The sequence below is a fragment of the Orcinus orca genome, chromosome 5, assembly GCF_937001465.1.
Source record: "Orcinus orca chromosome 5, mOrcOrc1.1, whole genome shotgun sequence".
Classification (NCBI taxonomy): domain Eukaryota; kingdom Metazoa; phylum Chordata; class Mammalia; order Artiodactyla; family Delphinidae; genus Orcinus; species Orcinus orca.
The window spans coordinates 40,901,542-40,923,427 of NC_064563.1; the positions used below are offsets into that span (position 1 = coordinate 40,901,542).

The 21,886-nt window shown below is 40.0% G+C and overlaps 1 protein-coding gene across 1 annotated transcript in view; it reads left to right on the top strand.

Annotated features, from left to right (window-relative positions):
• LOC101279770 (vomeronasal type-2 receptor 1-like) overlaps nucleotides 1–5,694 on the top strand; it is a 32,066-nt gene extending 26,372 nt beyond the window's left edge. Inside the window, 4 exon segments of the mRNA XM_012538618.1 lie at nucleotides 2,646–2,769; nucleotides 4,616–4,656; nucleotides 4,658–4,946; nucleotides 4,949–5,694. Of these exon segments, the coding sequence (XP_012394072.1) occupies nucleotides 2,646–2,769; nucleotides 4,616–4,656; nucleotides 4,658–4,946; nucleotides 4,949–5,694 (1,200 nt within the window).
• The last annotated feature ends 16,192 nt before the right edge of the window (nucleotides 5,695–21,886 follow it).

The following is a 21,886-nucleotide window of genomic DNA, read 5'->3' on the forward strand; positions in this document are numbered from 1 at the left end:
GGATTTTACTTCCCTGACCAGGGATTGAACCCGTGCCATCCTCAGTGAACGTTCGGAGTCCTAACCACTGGACCGCTAGGGTGTTCCCAAGGTTATATTTGTATAATGAAATTGGTTCAAATGTAATTCAGTACAAATTCACTAAGCATGTGCTATGAGTCGACCTCTGTGTTAAGCACTGCAAAAAGACCACTGCCCTTGCAGCACTTAAAATCTAATCATTAATTAATTGAACAGATATTTATTGAACACAATATTATATGTGCTAGACACTCTTCTAGGAACTGGGGATGTGTTAATGTACAAAAGAGAACAAATCCCTGCCTAATGGGACTAACATTTCAGTGGGAAGAGACAGGCAATATACAAGATAAATAAATAAGTTATATAGTATTTTAATGGATGATAATGTTAGGGAGAGAAAAATAGCAGGGATTGAGATAGAGGGTGCTGGCGGGAGTGTTGTAATCTCACATAGTGTGGTCAGGGAAGGTCTCACTGGGGTGACGTTTGAACGAAAACTGAAAAGACAGTGAATCCATGCATTATCTAGGGGGAGAGCATTCCAAGCAGAGGAAACAGCAACTTTTAAACCCTGAGGTAGGGGTACTTTTGGCATTTTAGAAGAACAGGAAAGAGTTCAGTGTGGCTGGAAAGAGTGAGAGAGAGAGGGTAGTGGGAGAGGAGGTAAGAGGGGTGAGAGAGGGTCAGATCACATAGAGCCTTGTGGGCTGTTGAAGGACTTTGGCTTTTACTCTGAGTGAAATGGGGAGCCACGGAAGAGTTTTGACAGAGGAGAGTCATGATCCAACTTAGAGTTTACAGAATTATTCTATCTGCCATGTTGCAAATAGACTGAAGGGGACAAGAGTAAAATCCACTGGATTTGCTGATGGACTGGCCTTGGAAGTGTCCTGCACCAACAATTAGTAGATGGTATAAGGCATGATTTAACTCATGATAATAAACTGAATCCGGAGGTTGGTAAGCAGATGGGCCTGAGTGAAGGTATGTGTAGGCAAGTAATAGAAGATATGGTTGGAGATGATGGGTGAGACTGGTGGTGTCAGTGACAGAAATAGGGAATTCGGGAGGGGGAATAGGGTAAATGGGGGTAGTTTTGGACATGTTGAATTTGAGGTGATGGTGGAATCTCAGAGTAGGGACATGTTGGGAGTTTAGGATATGGAATTAGAGGTCAGGTGGGAAAAGTTGGTGCTACAGTCAAGTTTTGGATGTTCTTAGGTAGAGGTGCTGGTTGAAGACAAGAGAATGAATGAGCTGCTTTATATTGAGAGTTAAAAACAGAGGATCAAGGACTAGAGCCAAAAAAACAACAAACAAACAAACAACACCCACAGTGATGAGGTAGGTAGAGGAAGTAGAACCAACAGAAGAAATAAAAGGACCCAGTGGAAGCCAAGGGAGCCTGCATCTCAAGGAGGAGTTGATCAAGAGTGCCAGATGTCCAAGAGAGAGAAAGGAGAACGGTACTAGAGGAAGAGCTGTCAGACTTGGCAAGAAACATTTTAGTGAGGTGAGTGGGCTGGAAGCTAGATCATGAGGGTTGAGAAGGGAAGGGATACTGAGAAATAGAACAAAAAGACATCAGCTTACTGTGATGATTTTCAAAGAAAGGTATATGGAGAGCCCTTTTCAGAACACTGGGTCAGGAGAGAGGAAATATAGTCATTCTGTGGTGATACACACACACATGCACGCACGCACGCACGCATGCGCGCGCACACAACCCTTTTAAGAAGCCTGTCTATTGTGTTTAGCAATACATACTTAAGTAATCTTACATACCATAACTGAGCTCATAGATTTCTGATATTTTCCATTGTTATCTAATTCAGTTTTATCTTTGGAAACTCAACATAGGAAAATTCTGATTTCCAAAATGAATCTTTTCACTTTCCAAAATGAATCTCTGCTTAATGGAGAAATACAGCTTCTCTCCTTTTTAAATAGGAAGCTCCTCATTTACATTTAGATATAAACCGATTTACAAACATTGCACTTATGGTGGGTTTCAATGTGCACAACCATGTAGAATGTAAAGGGAGACCTATGTTTACCACTGGATTTTCTAAGCTCTTTTTGTGAGAAAATATTCCAGTGCTGTGCCTTGTCCACTTTTCCTTTTTGCCATACAATTTTCCACATGGAATAGACCTTTCATTGTTGTTTTCTACTGATTCTGTACGACACATCTTCAGACTGTGTTGGGATGACTTTGCTGAGAAGAAGTCTTTCTCAGGCACTCAAGATGATTCTTGGGATCCCCCCTCAAGCAGAAACAGACTTGACAAATTATCCTCTCCTCAGAGCCCCATGGACATGGAGCCTGGTCTGAGTCTTCAAAGTTAGAAAGAGTTAGGTTTGGGATTAGCTTTGATAATTTCTAGAATCAACCACAGGACTTTTCTAGAATCCCATTTCTAGAATCAACTATAGGACTTTTAGCAAAATTCCTCTAGGCTTTCCAGGTTATTATTCTCTTTGTCTGTTATTCTTGCCCAGCTATCCTGGGTTTCCCAAGATATTGCAAAACTTCCACAGAAATCCAGGTGGAAACTTTCTTAGCCTGGCAAGGTAGAGACAAAGGGCTTTGTTACATGCATTGTATTTATCTTTGCTAGCTTCCCCATTCAGTGTGTACTGACCTGTGTCAGCCTGGGACCCGGAAGGGAATTCGTCATGGGGAACCAATATGTTGCTTTGACTGTATCCTGTGTGTTGATGGGCATGCGTCACAGGAACCAGGTAGAGATGGTCATTTTTTCACTGGTATTAAAATGGAAGGATATTAAACATGTTTGGGCAGAGAGGGCCTTGGGAGCCTTCTTTATAAATAGATGTGAACAACTTATGACAAAAATTATAATCCGTCAAACTATTGGATGTTCTGTGCAGTGCAAAAAATTATAACATTACGTTTTTTTAATATAAATTTATTTGTTTTTATTTATTTATTTATTTTTGGGTCTTCATTGCTATGCGTGGTCTTTTTCTAGTTGCAGCAAGCAGGGCTACTCTTCATTGTGGTGCGCAGGCTTCTCATTGTGGTGGCTTCTCTTGTTGTGGAGTATGGGCTCTAGGTGCACGGTCTTCAGTACTTGTGGCATGTGGGCTCAGTAGTTGTGCCTCGCGGGCTCTAGAGCGCAGACTCAGTAGTTGTGGCGCACAGGATTAGTTGCTCCATGGCATGTGGGATCTTCCTGGACCAGGGCAGTGTTAGTTCCAAAGCTGCTACATTTGGGAAAAAGACCAACATCCATGAATTTAAGAGGGGAAAAATTTTTTTAAGTGATATGTGAAATATGAATACATGGGTTTGCAAAAAAAAAGTGTTTAGAATTATTTCAATTTCTGAAATAGATTAAATATTAGTTATGGAAAAATGTGAATGAGTAGTAAATAAGTGAATTACAGTTCTATGTTTTACAGAATTATCTCTAATTTAGAAATATAAGATTTAGAAGTACATCCCTAAAGGCAAAGACCATAGTTACTCAAAGTCTGTAGGACAAGTGAATTCTATATCTACTGCTCTATGAATTTTTCACTACAACCTGTTGAATTGCTGTTCTTGACCAGAATTTTACTTGGGCTTGGTATGCTTAGCCCTATGGAGCATGTTGCAGCAGGTTTATTTTTGTCTCTACCTTCTGTTCAAGATAACAAATTGTATGTCTCTTGCCAAAAGGCCCTCTATAGCAATTTAGTTAAAAGAGGATTTTAAAAATGTAAAATTTTCCACAAATGGAAAGCAAGCTCAAGGTAATCTGAACAACTCTTTGGACCCCATGTGGCCCAGTCTCTGCACAGAAACAACAAGAGGAGTCCGATCCAGCAGTCGGACGTGATTGAAAGGGAATTCCAGTCTTTACCTGCATCTCTCATAGAACAGTGAAGAGATCCATTTCATAATCTACCACAAATTCATCTCAGATTTTTTCTTACGTTGCAATATTCTCCTTTGGAGCCTCTGCCCAGCTAAATGCCCCAAAAGTTTTTTCAACCTTAGTCAATGTGGTTGTTGTTTTTGTTTCCTTTCTTCTAATTCTCAACCTTTCTTTACCTCTTCTCTCAAATCTGCATCTGGAGGGTGAGGAGAGGAAAGCTGAGTGGGCAAAGACAAAATTCTCTTCAGTAGGTGGAGGAGAAGCTGAATGAAAGATTGAAAACCCTTGTATTTTAATCAACCGTATCCCTGTCACAGTACTCTTAATTGTCTCACCTTAGTAGCTTTAATGTTCCCATATATTTGTGGATTGTTCTTGGGCTTATGAGGGTACACACCTCCCTTCTCAAGTAGATAATTGGAAGAAAAAGAACAGGCATCTTACTGAAAAAGGCCCATGCAGGAAGAGCTGAAACCAAGACGGGAGACTGAATTTCCAAAATTGAAATCAATTCTCAATCTGTAATGTTAGCTGCACACTCTAAAGACCATTTTATCACTGCTTTTTTTTTTTTAGATATTATATATTCTCTATAGAAAATTTCAGTGAGTCTTGCATTAGGCTTTTGGCTCCTCTGGGCTTTTCGCAGCTGAAGGGGACAAGTGGATTTCTTTGCAGTCAGTCCTCTGTTCTTTGTTCATTAGGTCAAAGGGAGTGTGAACAACGTGGTGAAGACTATTGGTCCAAATGCACAAAAGAGTGAGTGTGTGCTGAAAGAGGTGGAATTCCTTGCTTATGATGAGGTCCTGGGATTCACTCTTGTCATTCTCTCCATCTTTGGGGTGTTTGTGGTTTCGGCAGTCACAGTTGTGTATGTGATATACAGACACACTCCATTCGTGACTGCCAATGACCGGGAGCCGAGCTTTCTCATTCAGGTTTCTCTTGTCATCACGTTGCTGTCTTCCATGTTCTTCATTGGCAAGCCATACATCTGGTCCTGTATGGCCCGTCAGGTCACTCTGGCACTGGGCTTTTACTTTGCCTGTCTTGCATTCTTGGAAAGACTATTTCACTGTTTTTAGCCTACAGAATTTCCAAATCCAAAACCAGACTTATATCCATTCACTCTCTTTATTGGAAAATCATTGTGCTAATCTCTGTTCTAGTCGAAATTGGCATATGTACAACCTACTTAGTATTAGAACCCCCAAGGGTGTACAAGAACATGGAATCTCAAAATATAAAGATTATTCTGGAATGTTATGAAGGTTCTGTAGAATTTTTGTGCTCTATATTTGGGATGGATGTCTTCTTGGCCTTGCTGTGCTTTCTTACAACACTTGCGGCTCGCCAGTTGCTGGATAATTACTATGAAGGAAAATGCATCACCTTTGGGATGCTGGTCTTTTTTATTGTCTGCATCTCTTTTGTCCCTGCTTACTTGAGCACCAAAGGCAAGTTTAAAGTGGCCATGGAAATATTTGCAATCTTGGCATCCAGCTGTGGTTTATTGGGTTGTATATTTGCTGCCAAGTGCTTCATTATTTTGCTGAGGCCAAAGAGGAACACGGATGAAATTGTTGGTGGAAGAGTTCCCACTGTAGATAAGAACATCCAACTGACTTCAGCCTCTGTGAGCAGTGAGAACAATACCATGGTGTCAACTGTTCGGATGAGTAGAGTCATGGGTTGCATGTGTCCCTCAGAGCTGCAATGGTGGTATGGTTCAACATTCCCTTTCAGGTGGTTCCCACAGCAGCTGCCTGATGTTCTGGGGTAATTCTGAGGATTTGGGTTCTGGTAGTTTAGTCAAAGCATGGCATATGAAGTCTCATACCATTTATCAAGAATTCGAATAACTGTTACTATTTTTTTTAACATCTTTATTGGAGTATAATTGCTTTACAATGGTGTGTTAGTTTCTGCTGTATAACAAAGTGAATCAGCTATACATATACATATATCCTCATATCTCCTACCTCTTGCGTCTCCCTCCCACCCTCCCTATCCCACGCCTCTAGGTGGTCACAAAGTACCGAGCTGATTTCCCTGTGCTATGCAGCTGCTTCCCACTAGCTATCTGTTTTACATTTGGTAGTGTATATATGTCCATGCCACTCTCTCACTTTGTCCCAGCTTACCCTTCCCCCTCCCCATGTCCTCAAGTCCATTCTCTACGTCTGTGTCTTTAGTATTGAAATTGTAAACCACTTCATTAAAACCTTTCATAATACTTTGGTATAAGGAGTGCATGGCAGGGAATATAATAGGCACAAGTAACCTAACATGGTGGATACAAATATTTGGGTCTTGAATATGCTTTTTCCCCCTATATCATGGGTGTCTGATCTAGAAATTTACATTAGACAAAGTCACCTTGTGGGGACCGAAACAGACATCTTGTTCTACATCCTGTTAATGCCTCTATGGAATAGACAGCTTTGCACTGACTGAGGTAAGAATTACATACAGATCATAAACTTTCCCTTGGAGCAGAGCATTTGGTAAGAGAATTTTTGTTTCAAAGGACTCTGCATCATACAGAGAATATTGAAGGAATTGAGATGTGAACAAAACTCAGTTCTTTCTTGAATTCATAATGAAAATCGACAAGTTTCTCCCAGAGGGAAGGCAAGGCCTACCTGCTCCAGATTTTCCTGGAGAGTAAGTAGTAAAGTATTTAAGTTTCAAAACAGTCTTCTTAAAAAATAAAAATGAAGGGAATTAAGTGTCAGCAAAGCAGTTATTAAGTTGATTATATAGTGAATATCCAGCTGGCAAAAAAAAGCAAATGTTTACCTACAGCAGGTATTAGAATGAAAGATTTTTCAAGATAAATTAAGTGATAAATATTTGCCCTCTGGTTATCCAGAGTTAACTGGACTGTTATCAAAATGTTTTCAATCTTCTTTCAGCTATGAAAGTTTTAAAATGACCTATATATATTTATGTGCATATGAATTAAGTGTGTAGAAAAACAGAACTTGTAGAAATGCTGATCAGCAATGGGTTTGGGAAACTAGAGAAAATAAATGTTATTAAAAACAAAATATCAACTGAACTTGCCTGTTTAATGTTTACTGGTATAACCTTACAATGTTAAGATGCAAATTTTATCTAAAGTGGTCTGAAGATATCACTTGATGATTTGGTACACATGCATTGTTATAGAAACTGGCTTATGGCAGACAAATTGAACAATATGTGATTGTCAAAGGATGATGGTCTAATTTTTATTATTGATTTATTCTTTGTAATTAGTTACCTATCAAGTATTAAAATGTTTCTCATAACATTCCAAGATAATATCTCTTTGGATGAATGTGTCATTTAAAAATTATTTCTTGTGAAAAAAATGACTGTATTCTCTATTAGCACCCGTTGCCTCAGAAGAGAATCTCATATAGAAGTCACTAGTGATACTCCCTGCTGTGGGTGAGCATTTTCTGGTAACCACATGCTAGGCCTTGGGGAGCAGCTCAAAATTAATTTCAGAGTGTTGCATCAAAATAATGTGGTTATCGGCTTAGGGAGTAACATAAAGACTAATTGCTTGAAAGAAAAAAATTGCAAATCAACACTTTACTCAAGGCTGACCTAGACACATTTAGGTCTGAGCTCTTTTGTTTTTTTTTTTTTGTGTGTGGTACGCGGGCCTCTCACTGTTGTGACAGGCCTCTCCTGTTGCGGAGCACAGGCTCCTGATGCGCAGGCTCAGCGGCCATGGCTCATGGGCCCAGCCGCTCCGCGGCATGTGGGATCTTCCCGAACCGGGGCACGAACTCGTGTCCCCTGCATCGGCAGGCGGACTCTCAACCACTGCGCCACCAGGGAAGCCCCCTGAGCTCTTTTGAAAAATGTTTATCAGGGCTGCTCAAGTCCGCAGTACAATATTAATTCCTTTGGGTTAAGCAAAGAAAATTCTTGATGAAAAGTAAACATATTAATGAAAAAGGAAAAATATTCCAACTGCCAAATTAATTGCCTTAAAACACGGCTCTGATCTTATTACTTCCTGGCTTGTCAACTCCCAGTGGCTCTCCACTCTCTACTGCATGAATCCAGCTGCCTTAGCTTGGCGTTCAAGACACTACAAACTGTTTTCCATCTTCTATTTCAACATTTGTCACCTGCCACCTTCCTGCCCACATTCTTATAACACAATCCAACTGGACTCCTGCAATTGCTAGAACCTACCTTCTGTTTTCCTGTTATCATGTTGCTCACACAATCCCCCTTTTCCTCTAATGCTGTCGGGAGCCACATAGGAAGTGCCTTTGAGTTACAGCACAGACGAGACCCGTAGTGTCAAGCAAAGTTGATGCTATCGGGTACAAATATGGAGAGGCAAAGTTCTCCTCTGCAAAGCTGATGCTGTCAGACATAAATATGGAAAAGCAAAGCTTCCTGAACATAGGGTTTTTTTACACTCCCCCTACCCTGTTGAGGCCTCCTGGTGGCTGGTGCCTTGCAATCGGTCTCTCTTGCCCAGTGTTGTAAGCTGGGCCCTCCCTGGAGGAGAAACCTGGGTTCCCGAAGACATGTGATCAGAGCCGGGGCCCCGCCAGTTGGCGAGGGAATCCCAAGGCAGGTGCTGGGCGTGGAGGCCACGGGGGCATAGGCTACCAAGGTGACAGAGAACTGACCTTCTCTGGGGGCACTGCACCTCGCACACCTCGCATCTCCCTGTTTGGCCCCGGAGGATGGCTGGTTAGCCAGAGACGGGTAAGATTCCTCAGGGAAGGAACAACCTAAGACAGGCACAGTCGCAGAGGGGCCATCAGGAGAGAACTTGGGGGCCAACAGAGGTGGGGCACAGACCCTCACCCCCCCAACTTTGCAGGGGCCTGAACCCTCACCCCTTCTGAGGGAGATCTCTTGTCCCCGTGGCTGCTTCGCTTCCCACGCCCAGCTCAGATGGGAACCCAGGTAGCAGACAAGAGACTTGGCCAATGGCAACTGCTCTCCCGCCGCAGCAGGGCTTTGTTTCCCATTTTCTCCGTGGATCACAGCTTTCCTCTGTGTGGAAGCAAAGCTTTGCTCTGTGTGATTCCCCATGTTTTCCCCTGCCTTTACCTAAGGTGATTTTTGTTATTGGTGTTGGGAAAAATGTATAGTTTTAATGCAGGGGTTTAAGAAAAACCCCAAGTTAGGGTAAAAATCAAGAGAAGGATTATAGCTACTTTGGCTTTTTTAATGATTATATTTGAAATTTTTATTCCCAGGCCAGGGCATTGGACTTGGGGAAATACAATGGTGGGAACATTTCTGCAGCAGCTTTTTATTCTGAAAGAAAAATTGAAAGAGTTATGGCCTCCCAGTGAAGTTAGAAACATGTTGGGAAATACCTGGTTACAGTGGCGAAGTTTTATGCTACGATGGGTTTAATCAATGAGCTTGTGGTACAATGCCCGCTCCCATGGTTTTTTAGAAGTATAAAAAAATAATGTGTATTGTTTTGATTATTATGGTGGGGTTAGGAAATTTGTAGATGAAATGTTGTATGATTATTTTTAATCACTAACAGAATAATATGTTTAAGTTTATGGCTTAATCAAGCAGAATGTGCAGGTACAAGAACACCTTAATCTTCTGAGAAGAATGAGGAAACCGCAGACAGAGTTCCTGACGTAGATGTGACCAAGATGTGCCTAACCACAGGGGACGAAGGAGACTGGAAACAATAAGAAGATTAATTAACCTGTTTAACCTGCTGATGTAAATTACTTTTGTTTTTATGATGTATGTAGGGGATTTTTTGGCGTGGGAATGAAGTTTTTAAGATTGAAAGTGAGATTGCCTCACAGTATAAAAGCTTCGGAATTATGAAAATAAATTTGGCAGATCCTTGCATCCTCTGAGGTGTCTTGTGTTCTGTCCACGCCGACTCCGTCTCCCCTTTCGGTGAAACCTGTTCAGCTGGGGCTGGTCCCCGGCAAGTGGCGCCCGAACAGGGACCTGAAGGGGTAAGTATTATTTTTTTTCAGACGGATAGGAGTCTCACCGTAGGGTGCTGCAGACCCCCAGTTAGGAATACTGGTTAGGAAGGTGAGTAAGGCGGTGTCAAGATGGGACACGCTGAGTCCAAAGAGAGGCTCTTATTTATTGATATAGTTAAACATATGATAAATGGAAGAGGAATTAAGGTAACTAGTAAGCAACTAACTCAGTTTTTTCAGTTTGTACAGGAACAATGCCCATGGTTTCCAGAACAGGGAACAGTTAATATAGAAACCTGGCAAAAGGTGGGACAAACTTTGCAAGTATATTACAGTCATTTTGGACCTGAGAAGGTTCCAGTAGATACTTTTACTTTATGGAACCTTATTAGAGAGAGCATTGCTCCTTTGCCTGAAGGTCAAAAGAATCCATATAAAAACCCTGTAGAAGTAATGGATGAATGTACTCCGTTACTTTCTCCAAAAACATCAAAAGAAACTGAGGTTATGGCTGCAGCTTTAAAAGATTGTAACCTCAAGGATGATGATTCAGAGGAGGAAATTGACTCACCTATTGATAATAAGTCTAATTTGTTAAAGAATCCTCCTTTTGATGATGAATTGCCTCCTGCAGATCAGGATGATTTAGATGCTGCTGCATATGATTATGAAAGAAGGAAATATGAACCCTATGGTGCTTTTTCAAAGCAAGAAATTAAGAAAAATAGGCTTAATTTACAGGATAAGCGCCCTTTGGGTCGTTTACCGACCGCCCCACCGGCACCTTTAAGTTCTTCATTTCTCCCTTTAAAGAGATTAGGACATTCAACTTTAAATGTTAAGGGCCTACCACCTCCACCGCCTTTAAAGGCTAGGGGCCCACCACCTTCGCCACCTTTTAATAAAAGCCAAGGCAAATATAAAAAGCATAGGAGAATAAAAGGTGACGATGATGATTATGCTTTTGCCGCCTGCTTTCCAGTCATTTATGAGGATGGTTTTGATGATGATGATGTATATTGGGATCCTTTGCCTCTAAAACTTTTAAAAGAACTTAAAAAGGCCTGTGTAGATTATGGACCGTTGGCGCCTTATACTATGACTCTTATAGATGCCTTGGCAAATAGATGGATGACTCCATATGACTGGATTCAGGTTGCAAAGGCCTGTTTATCTGGAGGACAATATTTGCTTTGGAAAACAGAATATGAAAAATGGGTGGCTAAGCAACATGCTTTAAATAAGAAATGGGATAAATTTGATATTACTAAAGATATGTTGTTGGGCCAGGGAGAATATGATACAACCCAACAGCAGATGCATATGGGAAAGGAGGCCTTATGGCAAGTAACTACGTGTGCAGTGAATGCCTGGAAGTCTTTGCCTTTGACTCCAGGAAAAGCCTCCACTTTGACAGATTTAAGACAAAAGCCTGAGGAGCCATATGAGGATTTTGTTTCTCGCTTGCTAACCGAGATAAAAAGAGTGATAACCGATGAGGATGCAGCTAACATGTTGGCAAAACAACTAGCCTTTGAAAATGCCAATCCTGTTTGCCAGAACCTGATTCGCCCTATTAGAAAAACTGGAAGTATTTCAGATTTCATTAAACAATGTTCTGACGTTGGTCCCTCCTATATGCAAGGGATTGCTTTGGCAGCTGCCCTAAAGGGAGAAACACTTCCTCAATGTATGATGAATATGGTTCAAAAAACAAAAAACCCTAAGGGACCAAAAGGAAATAATTGTTTTGCTTGTGGAGGCGCAAATCATTTTAGTAGGGAATGTCCTAATAAAAATATACCTCCAGTAAGTCCTGTTACAATGATATCTTCTGGTAATGTTGGGGTTCCAAAGACTCCTTGCCAAAGATGTGGGAAAGGAAATCATTGGACTAAATTGTGTAGAAGTAAATATCACAAGGACGGACACATTCTTCCCCCTAATAAGGTTTCTGCAATACCTCAGGCTGGCGCGCAGATGCCAATATTTCCTGCACCTGTTTTTCCAGATGCACCTGCTAAAAATAATTCGGGAAACTTATTTCGGGCCCGACCCCGGGCCCAACAAACAATAGGGGCAATTCACCAGACGCTCAATCCCTTTCTTCCCTCAGGGGAATTGATGAATTGTTCAGGGCCACCCCAGGCAGCGCAGGATTGGACCTCTGTGCCACCTCCTCAGCAATATTAACTCCTGACTCTCCAGTCATAAAAATACCAACTGGGATTAAAGGTCCATTGCCCCCAGGAGTAATGGGTCTAATTATTGGTAGGAGTTCAACTTCTTTATCTGGCTTAACAGTTTTGCCTGGAGTTATTGATTCTGATTATACAGGAGAAATTCACATAATGGTGGCTCCCTCTAATAAAACACAACAAATTTATGTAGGACAAAGAATAGCACAGTTGTTATTGTTACCATATTATAAAACAGGAAAGAATGTTGTTCAGGAAGCAAGAAATGAGAAAGGATTTGGCTCCAGCGATATGGTATTTTGGATTCAAGAAATTACTAGAAATAGGCCTTTAAAAACTTTAAAAATTAATGGAAAGATTATTCAGGGATTGTTAGATACTGGTGCAGATTCTTCCTGCATAGCAGGAAAAGATTGGCCTAACAGCTGGCCTACCCGGCATGCTGACAATATGTTAGTAGGTTTAGGAACTGCTCCAGCAGTAGCTAAGAGTTCCCAGATTTTAACTTGGGAGAATACTACCAATAAACAAGCAGGCTCCTTTTGTCCTTATGTAATACCTGGCCTGCCAATGTCCATTTGGGGAAGAGACATACTTATGCAGATGGGAATGCTCTTGTATAGTCCAGATGAGTGGGTCTCCTCACAAATGTTAAAAATGGGATATGACCCAGATAAAGGTCTAGGAAAAAATCACGAGGGAAGATTATATCCTGTGATTGCTGAGCCCAAAAATGATAAACATGGAGTGGGCTATCCAAATTTATAACGGGGGCCATTGTTTTAAAAGCAGCTGACCCTATAGTGTGGCTTTCAGAGGAACCTGTGTGGGTGGAACAATGGCCCCTAACTTCTGAGAAATTAACAGCTGCAGAAGAATTAGTGGAACAGCAATTATTGGCAGGACATATTGAACCCTCTAATAGTCCTTGGAATACTCCTATATTTGTTATAAAGAAAAAATCAGGAAAATGGAGACTATTACAAGATCTTAGAGCAATAAATAAAACCATAGAAACAATGGGGGCTTTACAGCCTGGACTTCCCTCTCCAGTAGCCATCCCTGAAAATTATGCTATTATAGTTATAGATTTGCAAGATTGCTTTTTCACGATCCCCTTACATAAGGAGGACAGAAAAAGATTTGCATTTAGTGTACCCTCTCCTAATTTTATTAGACCATATCAGAGGTATCAATGGAAAGTTTTACCGCAGGGTATGAAAAATAGCCCTACCTTATGTCAGAAATATGTAGACCAGGCCATATGTAATATAAGACAGAAATATAAAGAAATATATTTAATACATTATATGGATGATATATTATTGGCCCATAAGGATAAGGCCTACTTACATCAGGCATTGCAGGATATGATGGAAGCTTTACAGGAGTATGGATTAAAAGTTGCTCCAGAAAAAATTCAAACTGAACCTCCTTATAATTATTTGGGCAGATTAATACAGGAATTTTCCATTCAGCATATACCTTTTCAGTTAAGAACTGATCATTTGGTTACTTTAAATGATTTTCAAAAGTTTTTAGGAGATATAAATTGGATAAGGCCTTTGTTAAAAATTACTACTATGGAATTAAAACCTTTGTTTTTGATATTACAAGGAGATTCTAACCCCTTATCCCCTAGAGAGTTAACTGCAGAAGGAAAACTAGCCATAGAAAAAATAGAAAAAGCTTTAAAAAATGTTTTTATTAAAAGATTAGATTATACCAAATCTTGGGATTTAATTATTTTAAGGACTCCAGTTATTCCTACAGGATTATTATGGCAAAATGGACCATTAGAATGGATACATTTGGCTGCTAGTCCAAAAAAGATTGTTGCCTCATACCCTTTTATGGTTAATTTGTTAATTATTAAAGGTAGAAAGAGAAGTAGAGAGTTATTTGGAAAAGATATGGATAATATAATTATACCTTATAATAAAGATCAATTAGAGGCCTTGCTGTTGTTAGAAGATTCATTAGGAATAGCCCTGGCCTCATTTAGAGGTCAAATTTTATTTCATTTGCCTAAAAGTGTATTGCTACAGTTTTTTAAGGAACATATGGTGGTTTTTCCTACATATTATAAGATGAAACCTTTGGAAGAGGCCATATTAGTATTTACTGATGGATCCTCCTTAGGGAGGGCAGCCTATATTATTAATAATGAAAAGAAGGTATTAAATACAGAAAATTGCTCAACACAGCAATCAGAAATTATAGCAGTTATAGAAGTAATGAAATTAACCAGGGATAAGAAAATTAATTTATATACTGATTCCTTATATATAGTTAAATTATTTCCAGCAATAGAAACAGCGGCCTTTCCTGAGAATAAGAGTACAATAATTAAGTTACTTAAGAGATTACAAAAAAGTATATGGGAAAGAACACAGCCTTATTATATAGGCCATATTAGAGCTCACTCTGGATTGCCAGGGCCTTTAGCAGAAGGCAATGCCTCTGCTGATGCCCTGACTAAAATTTTTATAGTAGATGAAAATAAAGTACAAGAAGCAATAAAATCTCATCAGCTGCATCATCAAAATGCTAATGCCTTAAGATATCAGTTTAGCCTAACCAGAGAAGCGGCAAGGGAAATAGTAAAAAATTGCTCTGTGTGTCCTACACAAACTAATGTACCTCAGCAAGGAGTAAATCCTCGAGGTTTGCGAGCTAATGATCTGTGGCAAATGGATGTGACTCATGTGCCTAGTTTTGGAAAGCTGTCCTATGTACATGTTTGTGTGGACACCTTCTCACATGTAATTGTAGCCTCAGCTAGGACTGGAGAGGCCTTTAAGGATGTGTGCCAACACTTGATGTTTTGCTTTAGTTATTTGGGAATTCCCCGAAAGTTAAAAACTGATAATGGCCCTGCTTATGTTTCTAAGTCTTTTCAGCAATTATGCCAACAGTTTGGCATAGCCCATAGTACAGGAATTCCTTATAATCCACAAGGACAAGCTATAATTGAAAGAACCAATCAGGTATTAAAAAATATGATTTATAAATTGCAAAATGGAGATTTAAAATATTTTTCTCCTCATCATTTACTTAACCATTCCATGTTTGTATTAAATTATTTAAATATGAATGATAAAGAGAAAACTCCTATGATGAGACATTGGGAGATAAATGAAGAAAATGTGAAACCAAGGGTATTATGGAAGGATGTTTTAACAGGAAAATGGAATGGGCCAGATACATTATTAACTAGTGGTAGAGGATATGCTTGTATTTTTCCCCAGAATTTTGATTCACCAATTTGGATTCCTGATCGATTAATTAGACACCCTGAGGTGGGGAATTTATTAAAGCGTCTTTCAGAAAAGAAAATCTACTGCCGAGATGGCGGAACCGCAGTCACAGAAAGTGGGTCCTCCGATGACACAGCTGTCGCTTGAATCATCTTGCGATAAGGAGGTACAAACTTCTCCAAAAATTTTGGAGAAGAAGTTTCGTTCACGAAAAAGAAAGTATACTGCCTCCACCGTTGAAGCGGCTCCAATTACATGGGGAGCAATTAAAAAGCTTTGTCTGAATGCTGAAAATGCTATGAATGCTCAAGGAGTGCCTTTGATGACTGCTAATTTTTTTGTGGCTATGCTTAGCTTGCTTTCGGTTCAGGTAAGTGCCAACGGTACGTACTGGGCTTATTTTCCAGATCCTCCTATTTTACATACATGTACTTGGAAAGATTCTAATATTCCAGTAACTTCCTCATTTCCTGAATTAACCGATGGTAGTCGAAGAGCACAGGGCTATAAACAATTTGTAGTTAATTTTAATTATTCATTTACAGGTCAGACTGATTTTCCTCCAATATGCTTTTTTCTTGATTCAGGGTTAATAGGAAATAATCAAATAAAAAATGGGTGTTTGTCACTAGTTGATGCAGGATTTTTGACAGATTCCCCTAAAAGGCCCCCTAAAGAGCCAGTAGGAAGAGATAAAACCACAAGATATTTATGGTCATTGTTAGGGAAAGTTGTAGGACAAAATCAAGTTTTTGTTAATAAATCTTTGCCTAAAGTTGTTCATCCTTTTAAATATGATGATTGTGATGAGGCTGTAGGGGAAGCTACAAATGAATGGATTTGGATAAATATTAAAACTGGATATCCTTCATGGATATATTGTATGTATAATAAAGAAAATAAAATATTTATTCCTGGAACTGAATATTATATTTCAGATTGGAGTAGTAATTTTCCTGAAGGAGATTATAGAACATATTTAAAGTTAGGCTTGCTATACCCATGGAATGATACCTATATTCCCCGTCCATTAAAGATAAATAGATGGAATAGTCATGGATGGGTGGCTCCTATTTATACTTTTGTTTATGAAATAAAACCTATTATCAATCTCAGTTATGGAGATTGCCCTTAACCACTCGTAAAATAACGCTAATTAGAGCTACTACCCATGTGGAAGAGTATTATGTTCAAACCTGTGTGTTATCTCCATATTCCTTATTGCTTTCTAATGATAGTAAAAAGTTACAAATTATGCAGTATAATATGAGATTTTATATTACCTGTCAGCAATGCATACTGACCACTTGCATTGTTCCTGAGATGAATGTGTCAACCATAATGGTGTTAAAAAGACCAGCTTATATTATGCTGCCAGTAGCGCTTAATGAATCTTGGTATACAGATATAGGGGCAGAAATTATAAGACAGGTTGGAGAGCTCATACGGCCAAAAAGATTTGTAGCTACTTTGATTTTGGGAATTTCCGCCTTAATAGGAATATTAAGCTCTTTTACTGTTGCAACATATGCTTTAGTGAAGGAAGTACAAACAGCACAATATGCTAATGATTTATCAAAAAATATATCCTTGGCTTTGGCAACTCAAGAAGCAATAGATAGAAAGTTAGAAACTAAAGTTGATGCCCTTGAAGAAGCAGTTTTACATATTGGTCAAGAACTTACCGCTTTAAAAATTCGCTTATCTTTAACATGCCATAAAAAATATTCTTGGATATGTGTTACTCCCTTAAAAGTAAATCATTCTGAATATTCCTGGGAAAAAATTCAGATGCATATTTTAAATATATGGAATTCTAGTGATCTAGGAATTGATTTAGAACATTTACATAAACAAATTCATGATATTGCAGCCTCTCAATATGATATGAATCCCTCTAAAGCTGCTGCAGAATTTTTACAAAATTTACAAAGTTATTTTAAAAATAATTCCTTTATGCATTTTTTAATAAATTATGGGGCTGCCGGAGTGGTTATAATTTTGCTTCTTATTTCTTTTCCAGTCATTATCCGATTAATTCAAACTGCCCTTCAAAGTGTATACAGAACCAAAGTGGAATTACATACTGCCTTTTTAAAAAATAAAAAAGGGGGAAATGTCGGGAGCCACATAGGAAGTGCCTTTGAGTTACAGCACAGACGAGACCCGTAGTGTCAAGCAAAGTTGATGCTATCGGGTACAAATATGGAGAGGCAAAGTTCTCCTCTGCAAAGCTGATGCTGTCAGACATAAATATGGAAAAGCAAAGCTTCCTGAACATAGGGTTTTTTTACACTCCCCCTACCCTGTTGAGGCCTCCTGGTGGCTGGTGCCTTGCAATCGGTCTCTCTTGCCCAGTGTTGTAAGCTGGGCCCTCCCTGGAGGAGAAACCTGGGTTCCCGAAGACATGTGATCAGAGCCGGGGCCCCGCCAGTTGGCGAGGGAATCCCAAGGCAGGTGCTGGGCGTGGAGGCCACGGGGGCATAGGCTACCAAGGTGACAGAGAACTGACCTTCTCTGGGGGCACTGCACCTCGCACACCTCGCATCTCCCTGTTTGGCCCCGGAGGATGGCTGGTTAGCCAGAGACGGGTAAGATTCCTCAGGGAAGGAACAACCTAAGACAGGCACAGTCGCAGAGGGGCCATCAGGAGAGAACTTGGGGGCCAACAGAGGTGGGGCACAGACCCTCACCCCCCCAACTTTGCAGGGGCCTGAACCCTCACCCCTTCTGAGGGAGATCTCTTGTCCCCGTGGCTGCTTCGCTTCCCACGCCCAGCTCAGATGGGAACCCAGGTAGCAGACAAGAGACTTGGCCAATGGCAACTGCTCTCCCGCCGCAGCAGGGCTTTGTTTCCCATTTTCTCCGTGGATCACAGCTTTCCTCTGTGTGGAAGCAAAGCTTTGCTCTGTGTGATTCCCCATGTTTTCCCCTGCCTTTACCTAAGGTGATTTTTGTTATTGGTGTTGGGAAAAATGTATAGTTTTAATGCAGGGGTTTAAGAAAAACCCCAAGTTAGGGTAAAAATCAAGAGAAGGATTATAGCTACTTTGGCTTTTTTAATGATTATATTTGAAATTTTTATTCCCAGGCCAGGGCATTGGACTTGGGGAAATACAATGGTGGGAACATTTCTGCAGCAGCTTTTTATTCTGAAAGAAAAATTGAAAGAGTTATGGCCTCCCAGTGAAGTTAGAAACATGTTGGGAAATACCTGGTTACAGTGGCGAAGTTTTATGCTACGATGGGTTTAATCAATGAGCTTGTGGTACAATGCCCGCTCCCATGGTTTTTTAGAAGTATAAAAAAATAATGTGTATTGTTTTGATTATTATGGTGGGGTTAGGAAATTTGTAGATGAAATGTTGTATGATTATTTTTAATCACTAACAGAATAATATGTTTAAGTTTATGGCTTAATCAAGCAGAATGTGCAGGTACAAGAACACCTTAATCTTCTGAGAAGAATGAGGAAACCGCAGACAGAGTTCCTGACGTAGATGTGACCAAGATGTGCCTAACCACAGGGGACGAAGGAGACTGGAAACAATAAGAAGATTAATTAACCTGTTTAACCTGCTGATGTAAATTACTTTTGTTTTTATGATGTATGTAGGGGATTTTTTGGCGTGGGAATGAAGTTTTTAAGATTGAAAGTGAGATTGCCTCACAGTATAAAAGCTTCGGAATTATGAAAATAAATTTGGCAGATCCTTGCATCCTCTGAGGTGTCTTGTGTTCTGTCCACGCCGACTCCGTCTCCCCTTTCGGTGAAACCTGTTCAGCTGGGGCTGGTCCCCGGCATAATGCTTTAATAGTACTTCAGTCATCCGTCCATCCGTCTGTCCATCCATCCATCCATCCATCACTGAAAGCTTGGTGTGCATCAGATTCAGAGTTAGACACTGAAAATGTACAAAGACAAGGCATTGTTCCCCACTTCCAGGTACTTACCATCATTGGGGATGATAGATAATAAATTAACAATTATCCAGTCATTTGATAAAGCTTTGATTGTGGGAGCATAGAGGAAAGGCTGGGTGAGTCAGGTCAAGAAAGTCTTCCTGGGTGAGGTGACACGTGAATGAATTCCTGAAGGACAAGAAGGAATTAGCCATATGAGAGAAAGATAAACTAATGTGTGCATTCTACCTAGCCTAGTGCTTGGAGCATGGTACATGCCAGCTTTCTTTTCCTTTTCTCTAAAGGACTTTAGAGAAACTAAACTAGGACTTTATCTGTGCCTCTTTTATGTCACTAGCCATTTTCTGCCTTATGCTGTGGTTATCTGCTTCTCTGTCATATCTCTATTGCAATGTTATAATTTATTTTGTGAAGAGACCTTGCCATACATATACATATATATATATATACACATATATATGTATATATATATGTCATTCTATCTATCTATCATCTATTTCTCTTTGTAGACTTAACATCTAGAATATACCTTGTACTTAATTGGTGTCCAATGATTTTATTTTTAAAAAATGAATGAATGGATGAATTAAGTTATCAAGATAGCTAACCACTCACCTCACAAGGCCCAGGGGCAATGTTTCCATGTAAGTTAAGGAAGCCTGGAGCACAGAGAGGTGGAAGAGGTAGAAAGAGCCTATTGGGGGAAACACAGTGCATTTCCAAGACAGCAGGGACCAGTTTGAGAGCAAGAGGCACTTCAGTTTGGGAAGGGAGAGGGAACACAGGACTGAAAGGAAAGGTGAGTAGAATGGGAGTGGGCAGTCTTGAAAAGAATTTTTCTATGGTATTCATTTGACTATTGTCCCATGGTATTTTCTCCTTCTTATAGTCTCATTTTTGAAGAATAAATGCAGTGTTTTATCCTCCCTCACAATTTCTTCCCTTTTGAGCTGTCATTATAAAAAGCAGCAGTTTGGAACATCTGAAGGCAGAGTAATTATTTATAACCTCAAGGTAGAATTATTTACAAAATATGTAAAAAATCTCTGTGAAATAGACTTGCTTACATTTTTAGAGGGTTGTTATACATTTCCCCTGATAGTTTTGGAAAAACAGTTTGGCTATAAAAGGCATAATGTGAAAATACAAATAGCCCATATATATTAATTAGGGTAGGTTAACTGCTGGAACAAACAACCCCTAAATCTTAGAGGTTTAACAGATTAACACTTAACACACACTAAGACTAATGTATGGGTTCTTTGTCAGACTGCTCTCCTGGATGGCTCCCTTCCAAGCAGTGATTCAGGGATGCTGCTGGATAATCTGTATTTGTCCCACCAGACCCATTCTCTGCCCCTATAGACTGCATCACATTAACTCCCTTGCCCTATGGCTTCCAGTGGGTTTTACTTATGAGAAGCGCCAATGGGAGACTGCAGAGTGAGAGGAGAGATCTGGGTCTTTGTTGTTTCAACCATGGCTCATTCTTCTACTTGTAGTCCTCTCCCATGACTATGGCTCTCACCAGATGCTATGTTTAATGATCTGTCCCATTCTCCTTTTCCACCTGAGTGTAAGAACAACTTCCCATTGTTCCTAGTCCAAAGTGCTTTGCCATCCTTTGTTAGATCCTTTAACTTTGCCCACTCATGTCGATAGTCCTTCTTTAAACTCTCTTCCCTTCTGAGTGTATCAGCTGTTTCCTGCTCGGACCCTGACTCATACAGTGACCAAGTTTCTTTCATTTTATGATGCTGCATTTTTCAATGCAAGCTTTGCAGACTCCAATTCATTGAAGAATGTAAATAGGCTGTGGGAAGGTCTGATGGTGACTAGTCTGGGTACAGGCCGTATAAACTCTTGAAATATTAAACAAGAGTACAACTCAAGGACAAAGCTTCCACTGAGGAGAAAATACTAGGAGTAGGATCCGAACTGGTCAGGACAAGGACAACAGGGGCAAAGAAATAAAAGGTTCAGTCCAAGTGATCAAAGTAAACCTTACTGATTTAAAACTTTGTCATAGGGACTTCCCTGGTGGTCCATTGGTAAAGAGTCTGCCTTATAATTCAGGGGACGTGGGTTCAATCCCTGGTCAGGGAACTAAGATCCCACATGCTGCGTGGCAACTAAGCCTGCGCACCACAACTACAGAGCCCATGCATCCTGGAGCCTGTGCACCACAACTAGAGAGAAGCCCGCGCACCGCAACGAAAGATCCTGCATGCCTCAACAAAGATCCCGCGTGCTGCAACTAAGACCTGATGCAGTAAAAAATAAATAAAATAAATAAATAATATATAAATCTTAAAAAAGAACTGTCACGTTGAAATATATGATAGAGTTGGACTTAGGTCTAAAGGTTTTAGATGCTTTAGGATAATGATTATAGTTAGTTATTTTTGCTAATGGGATGAAGCAATAGTAAAGATAATCTCAAATTATTCATTAGCTATTACTGTCATATGACTAATTTTATCAATAAACGTTCCAGGACTATTTAGTGTGTTTGTTGCAAAGTGGTATGGGATGTTACTGACCATTTTCCCATCAATACAACATCACTCAGAACACTTTGGAGTGCCTCATGGAAATGCTTTGGAGTGTGGAACACATTGTTTTGAATATCCTCAATTGTGAAGAATTTA